Source organism: Sinocyclocheilus anshuiensis, unplaced genomic scaffold (assembly GCF_001515605.1).
Source record: "Sinocyclocheilus anshuiensis isolate Anshui unplaced genomic scaffold, SAMN03320099.WGS_v1.1 scaffold380, whole genome shotgun sequence".
NCBI classification, from domain to species: Eukaryota; Metazoa; Chordata; class Actinopteri; order Cypriniformes; family Cyprinidae; genus Sinocyclocheilus; species Sinocyclocheilus anshuiensis.
Window position 1 is genome coordinate 375,374 of NW_015557081.1, and position 26,665 is coordinate 402,038.

The 26,665-nt window shown below is 40.1% G+C and overlaps 1 protein-coding gene across 1 annotated transcript in view; it reads right to left on the reverse strand.

The window, feature by feature from the left end:
- Positions 1–26,665, reverse strand: part of LOC107676920 (plexin-A4-like) — a 246,745-nt gene that overhangs the window by 37,880 nt on the left and 182,200 nt on the right. The window contains 9 exon segments of the mRNA XM_016471659.1: positions 1,465–1,582; positions 2,296–2,447; positions 6,648–6,838; positions 8,761–8,846; positions 8,848–9,047; positions 14,491–14,605; positions 14,706–14,805; positions 17,951–18,104; positions 23,336–23,459. Of these exon segments, the coding sequence (XP_016327145.1) occupies positions 1,465–1,582; positions 2,296–2,447; positions 6,648–6,838; positions 8,761–8,846; positions 8,848–9,047; positions 14,491–14,605; positions 14,706–14,805; positions 17,951–18,104; positions 23,336–23,459 (1,240 nt within the window).

The following is a 26,665-nucleotide window of genomic DNA, read 5'->3' on the forward strand; positions in this document are numbered from 1 at the left end:
AAAAATATTTTCAGGCCCCCCTCCTCCCCCCTCCTTTTTTTTGTTTTTTTCTTTAGAAAGTCTCTTATGCTCACCAAGGATGCATTTATTTATTAAAAATACAGTAAACTGTAATATTGTGAAATGTGTCAATTTAAAATATCTATTTGTATGTTTAATATATTGTATTCCTGTGATCAAAGCCGTATTTTCAGCATCATTACTCCAGTCTTCAGTGTCACATGATCCACATGATCCCAGAAATTATTCTAATATGCTGATTTGCTGCTCAAGAAACATTTCTGATTATTTTAATGCTGAAAACAGTTGTGCTGCTTCATATTTTTGAGGAAACAATTTGTTTTCATGATTCACTTATGAACATGCACCCTCTCAGACATGACCTTGATTGCAAAATTAGATATATGATTTGAAATATTGTGATTAACATAGTACTACTTAACTAGCCTACTTGCCGTCTTAACTTGTTCGGCTTCATTACCCACCTTTGTACTGGTGAATCTGAGGGCGAGATATGCCTAGTCATATTTTCTTGTCTTTTCACCACACTGGACGCGACAAAGTGAACATTGCAAATCCAATTGTCCTTTGTGTCAGAGCACTGGAGATAGTCAGAAATAGAACGGGGCATCAGTTTACTGTCATGGATTTGTCGTGTCGTGTCGCATCCACTGATAGAACATCACTGGGCTTTATTTGCTTTTGTCAAATCGTGCCGCTCGCGTCTGGTGTAGACACGTTGTTTTGGTATTTGTGAATCTTAAATATATTCATAATCTGCTTTACATTTACCTGGCACTAGAAGTCCTTTCACAAACTTGTAACTTTTATGCTTACAGCAGAACCATGCATCGTTCATTTATATTTCTACATGGCTCCCTGCAATACAACTCTGATTCTTCATTCACGCTATCTAGTGGTCTGTTATTGATACAACCACAACTGCTACAGCTGATAACGGAGCGCTCAAGCGGGTATTGCGAGTCATGATGCGGTAATTGGAATGTCAAATTAATATTTTGCGTTCAATTATTTACTTATCAGGCAAGTGGCCACATGAAAAGCGGGGAAGTTACGCAGTGTAGTCTTTATCACCCTGCAGAGGTTTCTTTTGCAAAATAATCTGCTGACTGTACAATGCCTGTGCAAAGGAGGAAAGGATTCTGTGGGAGGAAACAATCTTGCACAACAGCAGCAGTAAAATGCAAGTTGTATGGGTAGCCTCTCCGAGTGTTGACCGAACACTTGGTGGGGTCAAGTGCCTGCTGATATGACTAAGTACATCAGCAGGGCTACATGGACAAAGTGTTCACTCTTTATTAGTGACACAACTGTAAATCCAAGCACTTTCAACCCTGAAGCGGCAAAGTCTTGTTATTATACAGACATGATTCAGAACATGGTAGATGGACCAGCAGTTCATTGGGGGTTATTTTATGGCCAGTGATTTGCTGAGGTACTCACCACAAAGTAGTAGTACTTAGACGACTTGGCCATGAACTCGGGGCGACACTCTCCAACACACACTTGGACATTTCCAGCAAATTGGCTTCTTTCTGCTTTTCCCATTTCGCACACAATCCTGCAAAACACACACATATGCAATTAGTCGTCCAGAACAGTTCCACAATAATAAGCAAACCATTTATGAAACTTTACACGAGAGACTTTAATGTCTGTCCCTGCCATAATAATATATGAATGAGATAGGTTAATATGAACGAGTTAATCTGCCTCCTCATTCCATGACAGGTGTCAAACTCTCTCATGCACCACAGTAAGAGGCTTATCACAGCGTCCAAATAATAATAATAATAAGAAACTTGTGCTGCAGCAACCTGCAGCAGAGAAACTTAGAATAAAAGAGAGGGTTTTTCAGGTCAGGACAATAATACTGGAGAATTTTTCATGCTGTCAGCAGGGCTTTCTCAAATGCTTGCCAAATAACGCATAATTATCTTTTGCTGTCCTGACCTCGGATTAAAAGTTTCTTTAATGCTTTCTCTGTGTTTACTGCCAATCCATATCAGGCACTTTTAAAAGACACAGGGTTCTTGGCAACATTTATTAGGCCTGCATTATGCTACTCGGGCTGCGTCTGTAAAGGACAACTGTTTAGAGACTAAAAACAAATATATTAAGGCGATTCAAGGGAGATGACATAATTTAGCCATTAAATCCAGGTTAAAAATATGCCATTATGACAAAACGACTAAGAAATGTCAAATCTGGCCTGGTACTATAGTAAACCCTGAATGCTCTACAAACAAAAACTTTCTGAATTTAAACACTTACTGTTCTGCTGGGATATATCCCTCGGGTACTGGTGTACATTCCACATCTGCAATCTTCACATGGTCCTTAATCTCACTGAACTCCAGTCCCAGGTTCTCGCCACGAATAGTCACCAGTGTTCCACCTTCACGTGGTCCTCGAAGCGGAGTGATCTGTAGACAAGTCGCCACAGAGACATTCCCATCATTCCCATTGAATAAGAAACAACATGGAGAGCTCCCACACCCCCCGGCATCTCCGTCGTTGGTACGAACCAACAGGAAGTGGAGAATGACTCAGCAACCGATTCCTTCATGCACCTGAGTCAGTGATTGCGAGACGGTGTGAGGGGCGGGCGACAGCGAGAGAAGCTGTGAGTGGTTTGGTTCAGTGGGATAATTGGGCCGCTTTCTGTCAGAGCAGCAAAGCTTGCGTGCTTATGGTGAATAATGATCAGCCGCACAGCCAGCTGAGCCAGCCGAGCCCTGCCTATAGCAAAAACAAAGCCATGCTAATTTATGAACACAGAGTCTGCATCTGGGAAGAAATATGCCGACACCAACATGTAAAATCATATGCTGCTAAGATTGGAATATAAACACGGGCGTGCAAGAGGATGCTTATTTTTATCTGTGCATGTCAGGCGATCAAACACCTTTTATTCTTTGCTCCTAGGGATGCTAAGCAGTACCAACTCCGGCTGATTAGAGTTAACGTATCTAATGTACTCGCACGGTGCTATCTCTAGCATCTTCATGCTTTCGCTGGTTATACCATTAACACAAGAAACACTTGGCTGCCGATTCTTTAAACACTGTTAAAGGAAAGCATTTATGGTGCATTAAAATGTAGCGAATCACACTTAATAATTTAATTGGCAATTCATGTGCCACAAAACATGTCTTGTGATGTTAAGACAGAGTCATGTCTGCTCGATGAGGGTATTATTATTAAATTATATGCCATAAACTAGGTCCATATAGTCATAACAGAACCAGCCATCCAATCAGAAAAAAATATTCTTCCAACTCCACGGTTCTGATCAGTGGGGTTATGACAATTTAAATAAAAAATTATAAATAAAATAAAAACAGCTGTACAATTTCTCTGGTAACACTAACCTGCTGAAATGTGGGGGGAAGGAAAGAAAGAGGAGTAATGCTAGCATGCAATTCATTCCCACAATGCATTTTTGAATAAATGTACTTGTGAATAACACAGGCCAGTGTTTAGCTGAAACCACACAAGATGAACAGCTCTTTTATTGAGTGACTATTCATCAACACTATAAAAAGAGCCTATCAAACAGTCTTGACCCGTGTGTCTGAGTTCGGGCCTCATAAGTGTACTGACAGCTGGGCTATTAGGCCAAATGTAGGACACCCATTCCTCATCTTGGCAAAACGAGGGACCGTTGGATCCCAAAGGGCAATATAGACATGTTAACATCTTGGCTCTGTCATTATTTCCTGCCTGATAATGATCCAACTTTAGGTCAGAGATCTCATTAGCAGCCTGGTAGAGAGGTAATTTCCCTTTAACCCATCACATGTACTGATCGTAGCAGAGAGATTCAAGTTTTTCACAGGTTCTCTATTGGCTTCAGAGCACTATGGGAATATTGATATCTCAAAGGCTCTGACTGTGTGTTTAAATTTTAAACATACTAGGGATGCTCCGATCCGCCTTTTTCGCCTCCGATACCGATTCCGATACCTAGGGTTCGGTATTGGAAAATCTCGGATTTAGATCGGCCCTCTCTGACCGCTACCCGATCCGAGAAAAATGGCACTATCGGAGCCGATACCCGATATGAATATCGGATCGGTGCATCCCTAAAACATACCAGTGTACTACGAACACACCCTGTCTGGACCAAGCATTTTAAGGAACATTATTGTACTGTTGTAATTTATCTCTCCAGTAATTCAGTTTAATCAGAGTTTTCCTCTTCTACGTATGATACTATCAATAATGCCCTTAGGGCCTTATAGCTTTTTGGGACGTCTTTATGATACGCCAAATGATTATTTAAAAAAATGAAATAACAGACCCACTTTACTGATACTTTACTGGAAAGTCATTGTAAAACTGCAACCTTCCGCTGAGAGAATGAAGCAGGAGTGTAGATGAGTATGAGCTGGAGAGAGAAACAGAGTAGTCTCTTTTCATTAGGAGATGGGGAGTTGATTAGATTTGTGACTTTGACAAGCTAATTTACGGTTGTTGGAGGAAAAACACTTAATCACCATCCACTTCAATGTCAGCGAAAGATTCCTCATCTACAATGTCACAGTAATAGTGCATTAGAATACATTACGACCTGTGAGCCGATCAATTGAAAGAAAGACACCGAGAGTGATAATCAGAGAGAGTGAGAGTATTTATGAGGTGCGAGGAGAGCTCGGATCTGGAGATGGAATAAAAATAGAGGAGCTCAGTCCAGGAATTCCCTTCACAATACCCACAGCTCTGCTTGGCTTACTTCCATTTCAGACTTTCAATGTGTTAATTGGCAATTAGAACCTCAGTTCTGATCAAACAAAGCACTGAAGTGATTGTTTGAAGTGATAGTGGTGACCAATTTTAAACAGATTGCAGAATGAATTGTGCAGCTTGTTGAGGATAGGCATACTTTTACTTTTCTAATTGATTGGACACATGATGGATGATAAAACTAGTCAAAAAATCTACTTCATTCCAGTACTTTCTATAATTTTTCTTGTATTTTTCTGTGAATGAGCGTTTCCTCGTGCCAACAAGTTTCTGAGTTTGATTAACAAGCTTCAGACACAACTGCTGTTCGTCATTCAGAGCCTGTGGCACTCAAACAGGTAGCGTTCCCTTTCTGCTATATGTTCATCAATCATTTTGATGGGGCGCTACAGATGGAGTTGATGGTGCAGAGGCTTCAATGTTCCTCCTCTCCTCCATCCTTCCACTCTTCCTCGCCATTCTTTCACCCTCAGTATTCTGCCCAAGGTCACACTTCCATCATAACTCTTTCAGCAATGCACCCATCTGTTCCTCCTCCGCCTTTTGCTTCAGTTTATATCAACTGTTCGTCTTCACAATGATGGTTAACCATAAAACATGCATATATCAGTGAGTACAACTGAGCATTTCTGTCACATTTGTTTGTTACCAGAGTTTTATTGTACCTGTGGAACATAATATACTGAGAATGACAAAATCTCAGACATTTATGATTTAACAGATAGTTTAAGCTTGACTCTAAATAAGATTGTTTCAGCATTTAGAGTTCACCTTTGAGAACCTTTTCACCTCTAAACCAGTTGTAAAAGTACAGGCTTGGCACTGGGAAAGACCCCAAATGTCATGGGTAGTGACCTATATATACCAGTGTTGGGGGTAACGCATTACAAGTAACGTGAGTTACGTAATCAGATTACTTTTTTCAAGTAACTAGTAAAGTAACGCATTACTTTTTAATTTACAAGAGAATATCTGAGTTACTTTTTCAAACAAGTAACGCAAGTTACTTTTTTCCCCAATTTATTGATTGAGGGCTCTCCTGTCCCCATGGTGACAGAAATCAGAAGATGTTACTGTAGTTCTAAAATAAATATGAATATGCATTAATTCATCTCACTCACACAAAAAAAACACAGATTCAGTATTCCTCAAAATGAATAAAAATAATGTAACTCAGAATATGACGCAAACCTGCAATAATTAAATGTTAAACAACACAAATATCCTTTATGTATTTAATCCCATTCTATTAACCAATGTCTTTGCTTCTGACCTTCGATGATCCAGTTCAACCATACTAATAAGCAAAAATAACTAGACAAACATTTGTGTGTCTTTTTTTATTGCTGAAGTGTGTTGAAATTTCTTCTTCTGCATTCTGCTGTACGGACGTAAATTTACTTTCCCTTCAGCCTGAGGATTATTCATTTCACTTTTGGTGTGAAAAGGCTTTTATATTTGCCAAAAATAGAACTTTTTTATTTTAAAAACAAACAAGCAAGCCCTGTCCAGATTTAAAAAGTAATGCAAAAGTAACGTAACGCATTACTTTCCATAAAAAGTAACTAAGTAGCATAATTAGTTACTTTTTTATGGAGTAACGCAATATTGTAATGCATTACTTTTAAAAGTTACTTTCCCCAACACTGCTGTCTACAGTGCGGTCCAAAAGTCTGAGACCACATTGAAAATCTTCTATACAACATCTAATTCAAACCAGGAAATTTTAGAATGAAAAAGTAATTAAAAGTGATGTAAAATGAATTGGATTAGAAACCAAATCAGAAAACTAAAAAACAGAAGCATTTCCTTTAGTGATCTCACACTTCTGGGCTCTATACGGTCTATTTTGTGTGTGGATTGGTGCACAGTTTTACCTTTGTGATTCTGGGGTGCGTGCACTTGCTATTGATGCCATTGTGCTCAAGCCACATGCTCTGTGGGTGAGGACAGTGCTGTTTCAGAGAGCAACGGTTCTCTCCCTTACACCACACACAGCCGAACAGAGGGTCTGCCTTCAGACACAGTCCACAGCTCTCCCGCCGTGCGTCACACTTGTACAGGTGCACTGCGGATACAGGGAAGGCAAAGGGCAAGTCAGGTTGGTAGACCCATGGGACATTGATCAAAGCAAAATGGAAACTGATGTAATTTGCAGCAATGGCTTGAAGTACTTCTAAAATAATGATTAAAAATATAGAATCAAAATCATATAGTTCCCAATTCGTTGATTTCCTCTCAGCTCTGAAGATAACTGCTCATCTCCTCCTCTCCCTGGTACAGCGATATTATGTTTCATCTCCATGGCAACCAAAAAGGCATTTTTAATTGCTATTAGATGCTTGTATGATCTGTCCACCAACTGCTGCCCCCTGAGTGGCTCCCCCTCAGTGGGAACCAAGAGAGAAATCTCACATACTTTACTTCCCCTCTTAAATTAGCCTAACCTTCACACACACACAGCGCTTTAATAACACTCAGACACATTCGTGCTATGTTCATTGATTTGGATTAAAGCAGGGCACGTTTAACTTGAATCCAAATCCCATTTCATATCAATGAAACTGTTTTCAGAACTTCTAGTCTTGACATTGGGCATACATGTTTAAAAATCTCTGAGGGCTCAGTCTGCCTCTGCAATTACTTTGAATTGTATTTTAATGGTCAGGGCATCTTTTTAAGTGAAAAAAAAAATTTTCTTAATCAGTATTTTTGTCTTGTTGTTTTTGTCTTCCAGTAAAACATCTAAACATCCATTTGATGAAAACCACTTGAGAAGCAAAACTGCATAACATTAAGATGTGATATCATGGATTATGTTATTTTTCTTACCCAACTTGAAATTTTTTAAGCAAAAATCTGGGAAAAAAAGGTATATATATATATATATATATATATGTGTGTGTGTGTGTGTGTGTGTGTATATGTGCTGTAAAATGATTACTCGTGATTAATCACATAATATATGTGTGAACTGTGTATATTTATGTATATATAAATACACACACATGCATGTATATATTTAAGAAAAATAAGTTATGTTTATATATTCAATATATTTATATATAATATAAATTATATGAATATAAATACATGTAAATATTTTCAAAATATATACTGTATGTGTGTGTATTTGCGATTAATCGTTTCACAGCACTAAATATATATATTATAATAACATAATACTACATATATTGTTCAATTATTTTATAACAAAATAGACTATATTATGACAAATTATTATAGGCAAATTATGATCAGATAAAATATTGTGTGAAAATAGCAACCAATAAAATAGCTAATTTTGTGTGAAAATAGCAACCAATAAATAATTAATTCAAGAACATCATCTTCAGTTGTGAAAAATCTATGCTGTGAACTTCACATATTTCGAAAAGCTAGCATTCGATTCAACCAATCAGATGAAGGCTTTGAAACTCCAGAAGTATTTCCCATTTTGTGTGCTTTATGCATCAGACATTCAGCCAACTGTCTGCTAATGCGTGAAAATTATTCAAGGTTTCATATTGGATTAGGTTTGTACTGGGTTGAGTTTAAATTCATTATATTTAGTTGTCATTATTATATCTCTCTTCCTCTCTGTAGAAAGTGTTTGTTGGCCAACGAACAGCTGTCTTTGACTACAGATCTCTGACTGGCTGTCTAACAGGTGGATACACACACAGGTTAATTTAACACACACTTAAAGACTATGGAAGATCTAATTGTCACAGCATGTCTCTGACCTTCCGTGTGGTGCAAAGATATACACACAGGGAGAAGATGAGAGGTGTGAACATGAGATATTGTGATATATTAAGTTAAACAGAAGGTCAAAAAAAGACAGAAATAAAGAGGAAGAAGTTAAGCAAAAACAGAGGCTATCCGCAGTCAACTCCATCAGGATGTCAGGGGATGGATGCTGCAAGTCTGTTGCTATGGAGACTGAATCCAGAGGTACTAGCAGGGCTGCCGGATCAGAGGCCTCACCTTTGTTTTGGGCCGGGTTGTCAATGCTGAAGTCTCCATTCCAGATGACCGTCAGATCCACAGGGAGGCTACTCATCTCCATCCCACGATGTGTTCTGGCACTGTACGCTGGAGCTGTTGAAGCGGAGGGCGGGAACTCTCTGCTCCACACCCTGTATTGTGAGTACACACTCGTACCCGCGCTGACCCGACTGTGGCTGGGGCAGGTTCTTGGCCCGAAGGGTGATGGGTTTCACCACATTCACTGGAACCAGGATACGATCAGCTGGAAGCAGCTGAGGACATTCCTGCAGGAGAACAACAAACTGCAAGGTCAAAAACAAACCAAAAAGTATCCCTTATTAACACAAGTCAGAAACTCCCTGGTGTTTCTTCTCAGAGTGTGAGCCCAACAAATCCTCAAAATGGGCATGGGCCTGTTCTTAGCATCAAAATCCATCTTGACTGCTCCTTAGGCTGAAAGTACGGTCCAATAACGATGGTCTGAAGCTCATTAGCATGGCTGATTTGCCCTGGGGCAGAGTTTAAAAAAGCCATTACAGATAATTTGAGAGGCTATCTACAAAAAGAATAAAAGTGAGTGCCATTAATTCAAGCAGACAAAAAGGATGTAATTTTAAAGGGAGAAAGAGGGTAAAGAACTCTTCAGTGTGTGTTTTTTCTCTATGTCCCTGACTAAAATCTATAAGACTGATGTAACGCTGTCTTTCGGATACTACGAAAGAAAGCAACGAGGTGGCGCAGAGTGGTATTTATGCAGTGCAGGGCGTTCAAAGTGCTCAGACGGCTTTTGTAAGATGAATACAAACCGAGGTGCTATCTGGACCAAAGCGGCTATGGAATGCAGATTGAATACGGAGTGTGAATTTAAAGATGCACCGCAGTCCGACTGCAGCGAGGTAATATTTTGTATGGGCATGAGGTTGATCCATACACCCCTTTCATTTTAACTTTTATACCGGATATTTACAGTACAGGAGACACTTAGTGTTTCACTTCACCACACATGAATGCACACCTTTGCAAGCACACCAATGCTGGTAAGCATAAACACTTATCTTAACATGCCAAATAAACAAATACACCACCCACATGCATAATTGCAGTCTTAAATAAAACAGCACAGACACTACAACACGCCCGATTCTCATATCTCCACCCACACAGGCTCCAGATATTAAAGTCATCAGTAAATGCCGGGCGTAAAACGCACACCCATTCCGCCGAGGGCAGCCTTACTGTGACCCGATATTCGGGTCTCTAAATCCCCATTTAGAGCCCTCTCACCTTTATAATAGCTACCCAGCCCCGTGGTCTACAAGGGCCTCTCTAAGTTTTTCCCCAGACCACCCTCCAAGGACTTATCTCCCTATTACTCTGATATAATGTGAACATGTTTATTGGCAGTGGTCTTAGTCATAAATAAGGCACGACAAGGGAAAACCGCCCACTAAAACACCAATATCTCCCTCCATCTGCGCCCAAGTCTCTCCGGTATGTGCTTTCGTCTTTGAGGAAGGTGTCTGGCCGGTCCCCCCCTCTCTCCACGCCTCTTATTGACGGATGAGCAGAGCTCCGCTGGCAGCTTTATGTGAAGGGAGATTGACTCCAAGCATAACAACACTATAATTGAAGGCTGGGAGGCTCTAATATGGAGTCTTCTGAGACACTGAAGACTAGGGCCAGGTTATTAAGTCTTTACAAGGAGGCAGAGAAGAAAGGACAGAGATAGACACAATGAGAGAGAAAGCTGGACGGGAACAAATGAAACGCTCCATTGCTGATTTTGAAACCTAAGGCTGCTTCCATTTCAGGCCTCAATATACGATTTGTCACCAAAAACTTTGAAGGACACAATGACGAACACATCACCATGTCAGTATCAAACTAGATCTTGTGGTCTTTGAACATAATTGAAGCAGATCAAAAAAGTGGCCACACTTCCTGTCTTGAGGCTCAGAAAGAGAGCCAGTGTCCGTTAAGTCCAGGAAGAGAATGATTCCTGTAGCCTCAAGCCAGATACAGCTGAAGAGTCTTACTGGAAGAGACGTTAATAAAAAATGCAGAGACGTCAACACTGCGGTTTCCGTCCTTGTCCATGACGCGTGTCAAATCTGACAAGAGGTGCCCAAGGCAGCTCATTTGAGGTGGGAAAACAAAGCAGGGTTTGATTAAAAAATAGGGAAATTATTATTAAGAATAGGCATTTTACAGATAAAAGAGGCTCTTGAGAGTGTTTTTACAGTTTTGGTCTGAGCAAGAGAGGCCTGAGGGTGAGCTGAAGCATAATGATGTATTTGTCAAAGGGACGTGGAGTGAGGCAGACAGCAATTGGTCTCTCGATTGTTTACTACTGGGTGGGGGGCTGCATTCAACTCACTGCAGCTGAATCTCCAACGTCTCAGAACAGGACTGATATAATTAGACGCTGAAGAAAGAGATACTGTAGGTGGGAGAAAAGATTGAAGTTCAGTGCGTGCGCTTCTGTTAAAGATGCGCCGAGACAAATATAGTCATTGAGTTCGAGCAGGGAGGAAGACACCCTGGCACAGAGAACAGAGGGTAGCGAGCTGGCACGGAATGATAGTTCCATAATTAGAGCTGTTTGAGTATGTATGCATAATGGCAGCGTTCAGTCGGGTAGAAGATGAAACGCCTAATTCTCTCCACAGCTCTTGCGGTGTTAACTGGATGATTACCGAGGCTTCCCTGCACTCCTTGTGCTTTAGCGTGCCTCCCTACCGCCACGGGCAAAAACCCTCCTCTCCCGTTCCTTGCCACATTTCACTTCCTGCAGCATCACGCGTGTTCTTATCTTCTCTTACCTCTGACACTTCCCTCCTTTTCATCTGTTTGTTTTCACTCTTGCGCCCCTCCCGAGTTGGTCTTTTCTTCTTCAAGTCTTGTCCTCCACCTCGATCTAAATGATTTTTACCTCAAAGTTTCTCCCTGAGGGCCGTAGGCGAAGCAGAGAGGCCATCTCACGGTTCTGAACTCAGACCCAAATCCTCCTACTCACAATCTGCAGCTCATTGCACAAAGCTGCCAATTTTGCCTGTCAATTAACATCTTAATAAGATGGTAGAGACTGCACTGGATCGATCAGTTCCTGCTTCCCACAACTCTCTCCTTTGCTTTCTTTCTCTCATCTACCTCCATATTGTTTCAAAATTGAGTGAGCTGCCTTGCTTCCTACTGTCTACATAGGCAGCTTGTTGTAACATTCAAGGTTCCTCAAGTGACTCATTTGGACAAATACAAGCGCATTGAAGACTCCTCTCACAATTGATTTCACTACATGCTACATGAAAACAAAATGTGGTATTGTAAGAAGCATAAATATATTAGGTATTGTTGCATAAAATTCTCTCATACTTTTTTTGTCAAATTTAAATGTTACTTTCCAGTCTATTTAGGCATAAGCATTCAGATAAAAAGGTTTATAAGTTCATGTGAATTGGTCTAGTGTCAAGGTTTTGACTGTTAGTGTATCTATTATTCAAAATCACACCACAATTTCATATTACCCATCGGTAAGGCATGTAAACAGGCACTTTGCAATTCCTAAAAGGATGTTAAAAAGCCAAGCCATAACAGAAGTTGTTAGCTAAAGTGCAGTGGATATCTGGATGTCAGACCGGTGTGCGTTTAGTCATGCAGCATTACGTCAGCGACCAAGAGTGAGACACGGGGGACCAACACAGTCAGCAACTGACAGGATTCAGCACTATCCTTAGTATACACACTCTCGCCAGAGAGGAAATCAAGACCTGTATAGGAGAGTTAGATTAGCTGTACTATGATGGAAAAACAGTGTTTAATCCAAATCCCTGGACTGAACAATCAAAAACAATCATGACTACATAATTCTATATTAATTCCATAATTCTGAAACAATTTCAGGGAAATATGACAAAATTTACTAGGCTTACTATCAACCATTAGTTAATCCACTGACAGTGCTTACCTCAAAGCATCTGACACACTTTACCCCACAGCTACTATTTTGGAAAAAAAAAATGTTATTTAATAATTCTTGATAGGCAAAACAAATGTGCATGGTTTTGTACAATGGCAATTTATCAAAATACAGGACATATTTCTACCTGGAAAAGTTCGCCATCACAACACTTTTTACTTGCCATATAGAAACTCCTTTAAAAATGCTAATCACTTTTCTCACATGCATTTTATGCCAAGTTCCCCTATTTTATATAACAGGATAACACTAATACAGTACATCCTTTTCACTAGATAATTTATGATGCAAAACTAGAAAATCTGATAAAAATTTGTTAAACTTACAGAGAAGCGAAGGATGTGACTTAGAATATTTGAATTTTACCACTAAACAATTTCTCTTGCTGTTGTTGTTAAACAAAAAACAAGTGTCACACAAATTGAAATATGATAATGAAACAAAAAGCAGACAGCTTAAGAAGACCCGTCAGATATTTAAATGTGAGAGACTGTGAATAGCACACACACTGTTGCTAAATCTTGCCAGAGACGACATTCTGATGCCGTGGCACGTTTTGTTTGTTTGAATGTGGACTGTTCTCCTGTGCTCATGGGTGCATACTGAAACAAGCTCTGACAACAGGGGGGCTTCTCACTTTCAAAAACCATTGAAAGACAAGTCTGGATTATTCAGATCACTCTCAGCAATCCCTTAATTGGTATAAAACACAGAAATTCATCTGCGGAAGGTCAATGCAAAAGTTCATCTCATTTCTCCATGCAAAGTTGACTCGTCAGTGTCTGCTCGGAGGATTTGCAAGGTAAACATCGCCGGTCATTAATTCCAAGCCACCCGGAGTTTGGAAGCGGCTCTGAGACCTCCAGTATGAGGGGTTAATGAAATCCAAATTAAACTCATTAACCGGACAAAACACCTGCCTTAAAACCAAAATCAAACAAAAACATCCAGTGGAAATGTCATTAACGTGCTAATATTCAGTCGCTGCTTTGTGTGCAAGTCGCTCGACACACAATAGGGAATCCTAATATTAAACTGGTCAATATTGACAGCGTGTCCATTTGATAATTGGAACGCCAAATGCTGGCAGCCTGAGAAACGCTCTGTTAAGAGATGTTAATGAATGCTAAATGATGAGGCTACACATTTGTGTGGCTAAAACACATAGCCTCGGGGGGCAGGTGTCCTCATAATTCATTACACATTTCAAAGCTAAGCACACGAGCACGATGTACATAATCGTATCTTCATGGTAGCTGCCGATTTCTCTTCAGTTGCGTGACAAATGAAATAAACACATTGTGATCCGCGCCATGTAGACCCTCGGGGAGGGATTAAAGGGCGTTTCAGTGATACAAATTTGATGGCTCGACCCTCCTTGGCATCTCAGAGAGTGAGCTAGGAAAGGGTTTAGCTCCAGCAAAAAGCGCAGAGCCCCAACAGCAGCTTTTAATTTATCTGATGGGCCTGCGGTGGCCTCCAGGCATGCAAGTAGTGCCAATATTATTGATAATTTACATGGAATAAGATGTTGGTGGGAATCCAGACAAAAATATTAGAGATTAATGAGAATTAAGTCAAATTCAAAGCCATCAGATGTGCTCATCGTGACGGGGTGATGCTGGGTAACTTCTCACAATCAGGACGTGACCTGAACTGTACTCCTTCACCAATCAAATCAATTAAGTTCAATTGAGAATGATGAGGGTCAATTACAAAACTCGATGTGTGACCAATAACAAGTAACTCACCTCTGGCTGTTTGACACGGCCCTCCTGGAAAGAGCAGCTACTCGGATCGTGGGTGCACGTGTGACGGTATTTGCACCAGTGGCACTGGTATGGGCTTCCAACACAGGACAGACACCTGGGATAGGCAATGGGTGTGGATTAATGCAGTTAGATTGAGTGTTCGTGAAAGTATACACGACTGCACTAAAATCATTGCAAATATAAAAGATACTCACGACTTGTGAACGCTGCAGTTGTAAAAGACAAAGCTAGTGTTGGCAAAAGCTAGTCCTGTCTCCTTTGACTTGAGGTAGAGCTGGACAATCTGATGGTCACCTAAGAGGTGGAGGAGGGGAAACATTAAGAGTGTTGAAATAGCTGACAGTGTGCTGCCCACAGAAATATCAGTTTAAAGCCCAATGAGCTGCCTGCAGAGACCACAGTTTGTTCCAAAAGGTGGGTGACAATGAACTGCAACAAGGTTTACTCTATATTTGTCTTATAATAAGACACTCTACAGTATATACCAAGGCGGTTAACTCATATTATGATGAAAGGGAGAAAGTGCAGCGAGCAATATGGCAGAATATGTCCGGTTAGCTCCGGTTCCCATAGAAACAGTCCTGAAATGCGCACTTGGTACTGTACATGCGCATTGACTGGACCAATATATATATACTCTTTTTTTTAACATAACATCAGACTTTGTTGCTGATTTGAAATAATTAAATGTGCGTTTGGTAAGCAGTTTGTTACTTCCTCGTACACTGACTTTGCTTGAAAGTGATTTTGAGTCTACTGTGCATTTTAGTGCTTAGAGTTTCAGGCTGTAAAATACCAAACCCACTCTACCAAACTCTATATAGCAAACTAGCAGTTATCTTTTGTACATACAAGCTAAGGGTCTTAATAGCAAGTAGGTTATATAGTGTGTGGATTCAGGTGACTGCCCCTGAAAACCCTTCCCAAAAAAACATTCTTGAAGAAGAGGAAGAGAGAGACAGAGCGAGAGAAAGAAACCTGTATGAGTTAATGGAAATGTGGCACAAAAGTGCCCATCTTCAGTGTGTTTTTGTCTGAGCTAATGAAGAAGCTCATGTTTAATTCAACATGCCGGACACGACATCTCCCCTCTCGAAGGAAGATCTTACTTTTTCACCCTCTCTATCTATTCCTGTCTCTCCTTTTTTTACATACTATTCTTCAACCTCTTTCTTGTTCTCCTAAAGCACTCCCCTTCCCTGTCATGCGACGTTTCTTCAACAAAGAGCGAACCATTCATCAATCACTGTAAAGTGTGCCTGACAATGAATCTGTCCTAATTAGTTCACCTAAATGTTACCTTGATGGCTGGTATCTCCGGAGTGTGTGTGCATGTGTGCGCAAGCCCCCTGCCACCCGCTGCAGAGTGTGTCTGCCTTTAATGAGTCACTCAGGACACACACTGTTACCATGACACTAAGAAACGGAAGGAAAATGAGGAATATGGGAGAGAGAGCAAATAAATGACCTATAACTGCAGGGGTACGCGTATGTGTGCACAGAGAATCCATAAAAACACATCATGATCCACAACTTTAACGTTTTTTTTAACCTCCTGGGGTCGACAGTTCCGCCGGCGGAACTTTTTGCAGATTTGAATGTTGATTATTCAGGGGGGAGGTGTTAATGCAATCTGTGATCATGTGCAGTTGCTGACGCTCGCGAAAGCGTGCAATGGCTTTTGTATGCGCGCTATTTTTTCCGATTTCACTTTCAGCAAAGAGGGGAGAGGATGGAAAGGGATGCCCCCCCCCCGACGCCGGCCCTGGAACAACGTAGAACAATCTTTTGTGTGTTAATTCACTTTTTTATCGGTTTTATTTTGATAAACATTACACAATACGCTATAGCATTAATATAACATGAAAAGAGTTTGTAACCCTATTAAAGCACGGGATGAAATACAGTGAGTGAGTCTGGTAAATCGTGAATTAGCAGTCATCATCAAAGCTCGTGCAGCCAGCCGCGCTGGAGAAACTGCGATGACCGTAACCCGCATCTGCTCACAAATCGCTCTTGCGGTAGCCTACTGATAGGCTAGCTACACTGTTTCAAGTCAGACGCTGATTGATCTGCTCAAATCGAATACACCTTTAAGCACTCTGCAGACGGTGCACCCATGCTCCTCCAATTAATCATCCATTAACGGTTTAAATAAATAAGCTTGTTAAGAAAACTGAGGGGGCACAAATTCTTTCTGAGGGGGCAATGCCCCCTTTTGACTCCCCCCCCCCAGCCTGGATGTATCCCACTATTAGGGGTTAAATACACTGTGTGTATGACAGTGATGGTGTATGTATCTAGTAGTGTGTGTGTAAATGCGTGCACCCTCAGGTGTGTAATAGTGTACTTATCCAGTGGCGTGAGAGTGTGTGTTTGCACTGCGGCATTTCAGAGCTCTAGGCCCTTGCAGATTGGGCCGACCTGTAATTTCATGGTGGCCTGACTAGCCTCACATCTCCAATGAGACTTGCATGCATCATTATTCACACACCTCACTGCCCTGCGCACAGCTCTTTCTACCTCACATCCAGGCCGCTGTGCCACTTACTAAGGTAATTTGCGGGTGTTTCTATACGAGATGCTGTGAAAGAACATTGTTGCTTCTATTCCGCCTTGTATTTTGTTGTGTTTTACAATCTTTTTTCCCCCTCTTTTCGCCCTGGAAACACATGCAGAGAAGTATTCCTCCGTATCCGCTGTAGTGGGCGTCTTCATTATCTTTACGTTGAGACGTTTTCATATTATGAAAAATTACCAGCCTCTAGACAGCTGCCCAGATGTGTGCTCGTTTCAATTATGTCGGGGTAACCAAGCACATCGGCGAGGCGTAAGAATGGCATCAATGAGAGTACGGAAGAGGATGGCGAAATGTTCTCTCTTGAAAAATCTTTTCTCTCTCTTATCTGCTGGAGTGAATGCTGTCAAAACCATTTTCAGCCGAGCAGATGGAGTGAAGAGTGTCATCAGTTCAGGAGATCCAATCCAATCACTTTACTTGAAAAATCTCTCAAACCTCAGTGCCAATGGAGCCTCAGAATGAAAGAGCGAAATGGAGAGAGACAGACGAGAGCGCAGGAGACAGAATGCCAAAACTGCCTCCCTCTTGACGACCTTTATTCACTCAATTACAAAACACGTCCTGCGGCAAAAGTCAACAGCTGCAGGCAAGATAATGAGCATGTAAACTTCCATCTCTGCTCAGGTGTTTATGCCTATCACACTCTCTCACTTTCTTAGACTGTCTTCTCTCCTTCCCTCTGATATAAATCCAGCTTCTCTGGAGTCTGGAGCAGATCTCCCAATCCAGCATTTCCAATTATAAAGCTGTCATAGTCTCACTTTTAGTCTCACTCTGCCTCAACAAATGCCAACATTCAGTCATTTCCCCCAATTTTTCCATTGTATTTGATTGGTTAGTGACATTATATCTTCATACCTTGGTCTACGACGATGCATGGGACTTCCTTCTCCGCAGGAGAGCTGCAGGTAATGCGGTTCCCCTCGACCAGACCATCCATCTCCGCCAGGTCCTCAAAGGTGCAGTTGACCCCTGCAGAAAGTTCGGGCACGTTATGTGCCTCCAGCACTAGCTGTCAAGGAAAAAGAAAAGACAAGTTGAAGTTATTCAGGAGAGAAAATAGAAGGCAATAACGGACAGGACAAACTTTGGTGTGTGTCACAAACGGACACACCAACTTTGTGCACAAAATAAACAAATTTTTGCTGCCGCTGCCCCTAAAACTGCTGTAACGTGGATATGTTCTCATGTCCGTGATTTGAAATGCTCTTGAGAGAGAAGGAAGTCTGCAGACTCCACACATGGGAAATCTCAATCCAGCCGCAGACATCAAGACATCCCAGAAAACACACGCAGCCGTTCCATAAATATCCCAGCTGACATTTGGCCAACCGCACAGCGAAATCAGGCCATTGAACCAGTGGCCACATATCTCCTAAATTTCCTGGAGGAAAATGTCCAGAGACATCAAGAGACTTCAGTCAGCCATCAGTCAGCCTGTACTGACTCTAATGTGTTTCACTGAACACAAGTGGGTGGGAAATTGAGAGAGAGAAGGAGAGAATGAGAAAGAGAGAGGGCTATGGGGTGAGAGTTTTCATTCTCTTTTTTCTTTATGACTCTCATCTGGAGAGCCGCTGCTCGCTCTCTCTCCTTGTGTCCTCTCCATCTCTGTTACCCACAATGCCCTCTGGCTCCCAGCCTTCGAATTAATTTCAAGCCCTTCTCTGAAGCACATGTGTTGCCTGACACCAGAGTCAGATGAAGTGAGAAACAGAAGGGGACGATGGCAAAGAGAAGGAGAAAGAGCAACTGTCATGAGACTGAAAGAAATTCCCCTTTACTATCTGCATACGACTATGCATTTAACATACTGTATAATACAGAAGTTGCACCATCAATAATCAGTCATTTTCCAATTTCAATTTCTATTGTCAGTAAAACATTAATGCGGTAAAATATACGTTTAAATACTCAATCATTTATATTAATACATTTGTGACTTTGAAATCACAAGAACTTTTGTTTTATTTTTCTCTTGTTAACAGCAACTCATTCCACATTTAATAATCTCTTTTTTTTTACCCCTAATACCCAGATAGATCTGAATACTATACGAATCACATGTTAATGTCAAAGAAAGCTCAAAAATAAGGAGATCGCAGGAAGAGAGAATAATGAAGTTGTATACAGTAAGAAAGGCAACAAAAATTCCCCGTTTAAAATTCCCACAGTGGCGCTCTCTGTCAGTTTGACTCTGTTGGGGGTCCATTTGGGAAAGCTTGCAGGAATATCCACACTAATAGGAAGCCGCAGCCTTGCATGGAGTGGCCCTGCACCCTGCATTACACTGGTGATATGGCCTGAAATACCCTTTACTCAACAGAACGGCTGACCGGGGCTGTTTTTAGATTGCTGTTTAATGAAAAGGCAGGGACATGTAGCAGACACTCTTTTCCCATCTCACCTCCTCTCTCGCTGTTTTCCGCTTTCCCATTAAAGTTCAGGATGCACCGGTGGATGGCGGCGCCACTCTGGGATTTAATTTATTTTTCCTTTTAGAGAGGGATGCAGAGAGAATTTCTTCAATTACATTTCAAGCAGCGGCGAACAAACCCTCGCTGCCCACGATAAATATGAAAATCATCCCGCTCTGAGTGGGACCCGACAAACAAACAAACATAAAAAAGGCCTCTCGCAGCAGAGGGTACGACATGAGGAATATGGTGTCTTTGATTACCTCCTGCCTCAACAGAAGAATGCATCAAGACGGCAGACTCTCACGGACTTCAGATGCGGGTTTCTAATTACGCTTCAGGATATGTGAGTGGAGGGAAACAGAGATGTCGATGTACCCCCTGAGACCCCGAGAGCTATGAGACTCTACCTATTGTACCCCCTTGTTGTACTTTAAAATCGCATGGATAAAATCTATCTACATTTAAATGAATTCTGAGAGCACCTATAAGTGACAAATCCAGTCATGATTGATGTTTTCCGTAAACAACTAGTTTAATCCTTCTTCAGAATAATGCTAAAGCTGTGCTATGCTCTGCTTATCAGAGCCTCTGTATTATCTAAAAATAAACTTCTTTGGTAAATGCACTTAGTAATTCGAACAATAGCATTTTAAAAGAGGCAAATTCCTTTTAAGATAGGCTTTACTGTGGTTTGGGTGGAAGTCCGGGAAGGCTTATGGATAAAATGTGAAATAACATGAAAATATGAAATAGTCAAAAATAAAATGTTTTCTTTTTTTGATGAGGAACTTACTTCAATCCCTAAATTCTCCCTGCAGACTGAACAAAGGAGCTTTGTGCTTATCTATAATGAAAAAGGTCAAGAAGCAGCATGAATGCCTATAGTGTGTTCTGTGCACAGTTTGCAATTTATTGCATTGCAGATGTGTTGTTTTCCTCTCAGTAATTCCAGTTTGAAGAAAAAGGTCAGTCTCCCTCTGACTCTGTCTGTGTAAATTGCATACCAGTCATTTCATAACAAACATACACATTTATAAAAATACTGTTAAAACTGTAACATTGTGCACAATTTAAAATAACTTTTCTGTTTTAATATTGCTGTGATTGCAAAGCTGAATTTTCAGCAGCTATTACTCTAGTCTTGTTGACATGATGCTTCAGAAATCATTCTAATATGCTGATTTGCTCAAGAAACAATGCTTATTATCAATGTTGAAAACCTTGATTTTTTTTCAGGATTCTTTGATAAATGGATCGTTCAAAAGAACAGCATTACAAAAGTTTTTACTGTCACTTTTGATCAGCTTAATGCATTGCCAGATAAAAGTTTTTACTTTTAATGAAAGTAAAAATAAATATTAAAATTAAAATTATTATTATTATTATATTGAACATACTATAATGTGATGCTCATTTTTACATATATACATCAAACCAACTCAAGTCTACTGGTCTAAGCTGGTCTTTTCAGCAGGGATGTAGTCATGTTAAGATTAAAAGGATTAAGAAAATTAAGAGGATTGAGCTCATTATTTAAAGCTTAAAGCCTTAGAACTCTCAGAACACACCTGGAGAGTTTATACAAGGACTTCTTGTGAAATGGGAATCTGGCGATATGATCACACCAACTCTTCAATGACTGTGAACAGCTACTACTGAATCTCCTGACATCTGCTTTGACTGGTTGCCTAGATACGGTCTACACAAATGCTCTGTTTGAAAGAAATACAGTACTTGCATATGGAGAAACAATGCTGTGTAAATGATTTAGTGTTATCTAAACATATCTAGGTCCTGGTTAAACATCATTCTATGGAGCACAGTGTTATATGGTGACATAATGGGAGTTTATTAGCTCTTATACAGCTTAGTAGTGGAGGTTTTGATTTTGGGCCCAGAATACAGATCCTGAATCAGCTGAAAGCCAGCTTCTCTAGTGGAGACGTTAATCTGATATAGAGGCTCAGAGGACTACATGAGGATAAGGTCTGAAACCATGGCCTGCTTTGATGGATTTTACACACACACTCACACACTCAACAAGCGAGTGGTAGAGTCAGCACTTATCTGACAAAACACCAACACAAAAAATTAACTGTCCTGACAAGGGATATGGGCACAGTGACTGGCATGAGAAAACAGACCTGATATGACACCCTGACTGTGTTTACATGCACAACAATATTATGATATTAATCAAAATTTGGTCACATTCAGGTTATCATGTAAACCAAATTAAGCCAATTTTCTAATTTCCAGAAATCCGAATAATCTAGATTATTCACAAACCCATAACATTCATTCAGATCTGTGTGTGACCAAACAGGCAATTTTGGGTGATATTTGGTACAAATAGTCATAAAATACTAACCTTCAAAGAAAAATGTATGGAGCAAGGAGGAGATTCACATTAAGGGTGCTTTCACACCTGGCCCGTTGTTTCGGAACCTGGCGCATTTCCCCCCTTAGCTCGGCTCGTTTGGGCATATGTGAACATGGCAATCGCACTCGGATCCGCGCAAAAACAATCGGTCTGAGATCGCCTGAACAAGATGGTCTCGGCTTGATTGAAAATTAACTCTGGAGCGGTTCGGTTGTAGTGAGAAAGCAATCCGATCTAACGGACCAACGAACCAGGCTATATCACAATGTATAATGGGTAATTACGTAAGTTCCGTGGAAAGCATTAGCTTTGTTGTTTTGCTAATACTTCAAAATGAACCATGCAAATGTCTGTGGATGAGCACGTCTTCGCCATTCAAAATCAAAGCGCACTTTTTCATTTTATAATGCCGTCTTATTGCTCTTCTTCCTAGTATGTGCATTTTAAAAATGTTTTCCCGATGAATCCTGGACTCCTGCTCAAAGTGATAAATTAATATAACGACATCTACAAAAAAAAACAACAACAATAAGCCCGCGAAGCTGTTGTCGTTCCATCCTGACAGATGACAGCTGTAACAGCTAGTGGAATCCTGGAAAATAAACCGTGAAACTTTGACCAATGAGAGAACAGTTTACTCGCGCGTGACTTGTATTAACAAATTTGGTCCGTTTAGAAACATTGCCGTATGAAAGCGAACCGCACCAAGAATAAAAAGCAACATTGTAATAATTTTAATCCCAGTTTCGGAACAAAGCAATCGATCTACAGGTGTGAAAGCACCTTAAAAGAAATATCATGGCCTACATTTATAGGAGTCTCTTGTCCTACATTTTGCAATTAATCAAGCTCTTGTGTGTTATTGTTAAGGCCATGACTGAAAATTAATGAACTTGTTAGATTACTGTCCAAAATTACCAAAAATATAGTATAATAAATGGCAACAGCAAGCATCTCCAGTATTTCTTAAAGAGAATAGCAGTTTATCCATTTCAAAAACAGTGGAGAATGTAAACGTCTTTTTCAGAAAAACAGCTGGATTTTAATCAGAAAATGACATGTTTGATTTAATGAATTACACAACCCAGAAAAACAGTAAATCAGCTTTGTGTCATGTGTGTGACTCGATGCAAACATCACTGAAATAACATGGCACGTGTGGTACGGTCAGGCTGCATGACGTGTCTTCATAAACCCATCAGTGTAACAGGCAGATCCATAAAGGCTGAACTTAAGACTATGATCACATTAATGATGGAGCCAGAAGAGTAATGGGCTCCATAACGGAGTTAGTGAAGGCTAATGTCAATATGTCCAGTGTTTGGCTTTATCCTCAGAAACACTTAAAGGGGTTCAGTAATTCCTCAGTATTCCTTAAGGATATTTTATGGTGTGATTACACAGACGGAACTGGGGTGAGAATTGAAAATTAGCGCTCACCATGACACTGTATTGAGACACGGAGATGTTGTTGGGGTGAACGCTGAGTCTCACACACTGCTTTATATCAGAGGCAAAACGACGAGGCTCGGACGACCGCTCGCACTTCTCCTTCCTGGCGCACCTGGAAAACAAAGACGAAAAGAAATACGTAAGAAAGACAGCGTGTAAAAGGAAGACAAAGCATTTGATAGAATGGGGGGGATCAAAACAGCTGCACAAATGCGTTCAACCATCTCCCATCTGTGACCAGCACAGCATGAAGGAAAGAGAACACAAGCTTGGTTACTAGTCCAAATCCATGCATTATATTTCTGTTTCATATTTCAGGAGAGAGGGAGCAGTTACAGAGAGAAAGAAAAGACCAGTTGGTTGTGGTGACTCTATCCTGTTTCTGTTCTCTCAGCGGTGCTAAAACAACAGAGACTCTATTTGTGGAAGCAGAGCAGGCCCAAAGGGCCGAGGGACAAGCCAGCTTTGTGTTCTACCCTTAATGAAGCGTATTCATGGCTGGCGGGTTCTGCAGGTGGGGAGAAGCACAGCTCAGAGACCCTCCCTTAGATCCAAACACCCACCACTCTGATCCGTTCACAACACTGGGTCACAGAGCCGATGAGGAGACCACCCTAACACTGTGACATCTAATCCAGACACATCAGATTACAGGACCAAGGTTAAGCACATTTAAGACTATTTTACACTAGTGACTTTTAGTTCTGACCTCTTGACTTGCAAGTTACAAACTGGTGCTAAAGAACCCAGATACTAATACAGAGTGCTGTTTTCCTGGACCCTGTGACAGTTAATTAATATAATATTTAATTATAAAATTTAATTATAAAAATTCAGCGCTATTGAGTAGAAAATTAAACACAAATGTACTTATAATTAAATATTAAAATAAAGTTAATATTTAAATTTAAATATAATGTATTAACAAATTATTTTATATATTCATATATTATTTATTAATAAATAAAATATTTTATGTTTTTATTTGAATTTTTTATAATTTAAAAAATATAATCAACTAAAAATACAAATTACACTGCAAGTATTTATAAGAACCAATATACTACAATATAATACAATATACAATTTTTGGGTAAAAGACCCAAAACACGTTGTAATCGTTCATAAAATATACCTGCATATGAAAGCGTGCAATTGAGTCCTACACTTAAGCATTTCAACGTTTTTTTTGCTTGGAAAGTACTACAGTGGATAAAATAGTCTGCTCTGACTGGGTTTTTTAGCCTGTCATTCCCCTGACTAATCCAGATTGGCTTTATTCAAATCTGTGAAGCAATTAACTACGAATCAGCACAGAGTCCTTACAAGAGGGAGAGAAGTTTATAACGGATGACAGTTGTGACAGGGTTTTCTTCCACAGCAGAAAAGAAGGCGGGAGAAAGAGGTAGGACAGTGAATGAATTGAAAAGTTAAGAAGCCTAACGTGGAGAACTCTGAGAACAGAATGGGAATAATCTGCTGGTGAATGAAAGAGGAAACGAAAGAGATTTAAATGGCAACAATCATCCTCTTTCTCTGTGCTTCTGTGCTAAGCAGGTCTAAGATGTGTTTAATCAGAATGGCCTCTTCTGTAGCTCCAATCACACATCCTGAATCCCTTTTCTGTAGCCGATTAAATAAGCATGCTGTACTACGTGTTCAAACACACACACACACACACACACACACACACACACACACACACACACACTTACACTAGGTGAAAGCTATGGGTGGTGAAACATTGAACTCTAAAATGACAGAGTGTGTAGCATTCTCAGAGCGCTGTGGGAGAGACAAACTGTCTTGTGCAAGTCTCTGGATGATTTGGCGGGGCTGTGCATCCCACAGTTAGACACACGTGTCAAAGGCCTTTAATAAAACATCACACTTAACAAGTCCCTCTCGGTCCGCACCCATTATGTAAGACTACAGGAAAGTATATAGGCAGTGAAGCCAGTTTAAACAGACATTATTCTTTCTCACCAATAGGGGGCGTATGAGGGTTGTCTGTTTATAATTTGGAAATTACAGGGGCTTTGACATGTTGTGGCTGAAACAAGTCAGCTCAGTTTATAAGAACGGGAATATTTCTTATTTAAAAGGGTTATAAAGGAGATGCCTGCTTATGGCCTGAGAGCACTGTAAAAACATTTATGAGCCTTCATTTACGAGCTTGTGTAAAAGGCCCGGAGACAAATATCAGCAGGATAAATAGCACTGTTTGTGTATCTCATTCCTTTAATAAATTAAAAATTGATTGGATAAATAAAATGAGTGTGAAACTGGCCTTATGTACTTTCTTTATTCACATTTCTAGTTAAATAGTGAACAGTATTTATTTATTTCTATGTAATATTTATTTAATTATCCAATCAGTTCCTAATGGATAAAACCAGAATTTTTTTTTTTTTTTCCCAGAAATTTCTGTTGCATTTGGAAATATTATAAACAATATTATAAATATAAAATGTTAATATATACAAAACAGTATATTACACATTTCATAGTAGATTTTTGTAATATAAAATCATAATACACTCTAAATTTTATACATATGACATTACAATATACTACATATTTCATATTAATATTAATACATTGCATTGTATAACTGACTTCTATTAGTTAATTATAATATATTACATTATATTATATTTGATCAAAGGTTAAAATGGGTTGCATTTCCAGTTTCAAGACTTTTCTGGTGTGTATTTGTGTGTACTTCATTAATATTTCTACATGTGTGCATGTGCAGTTAAATGAGTTTATTAAAACCATCTCAGCTCTCTGCCAATGCTTTTCCATCTGATGAATTGGTGATCTCCTTGATAAGTCATCCAGCGCGCACCTGTCAGCACGCGGGAGGTTTGTTTTAATACCTTATCATTAGTAAAGTAAACTGCTCTGTTAGACGACTAAGGAGTAATTTGTTTCCCTCGTTATGTAAATGCTGCCCGAACATGGAGAAATGCGGTACTTTGATGAATAATGAACAGGAAATGAAATCGCATCAAAGCGATCAGGCAGACGGGAGCGCTGGAGTGGGCACATGCAAAATACTCAGGACGGCCTCCTGGCATCTCGCCTGCCTCTCTCTACCTGTTCCCCTCGTGACCCTCCGTTCACTCTGCTCTCTGACACACTGACCTAAATACCATTACATCACCCATGCTAGCAGAGACGGAAATAAACAAATAAACAACTACGCACATCGGTAAATGAATAAAAACGTGTAATTAGTGCATTCAAATTCATTTTACTTGACAGTTTTGTGTTTTGATCGGGGGAAAGATTTGTAGTGAGTTTGCAATGCAA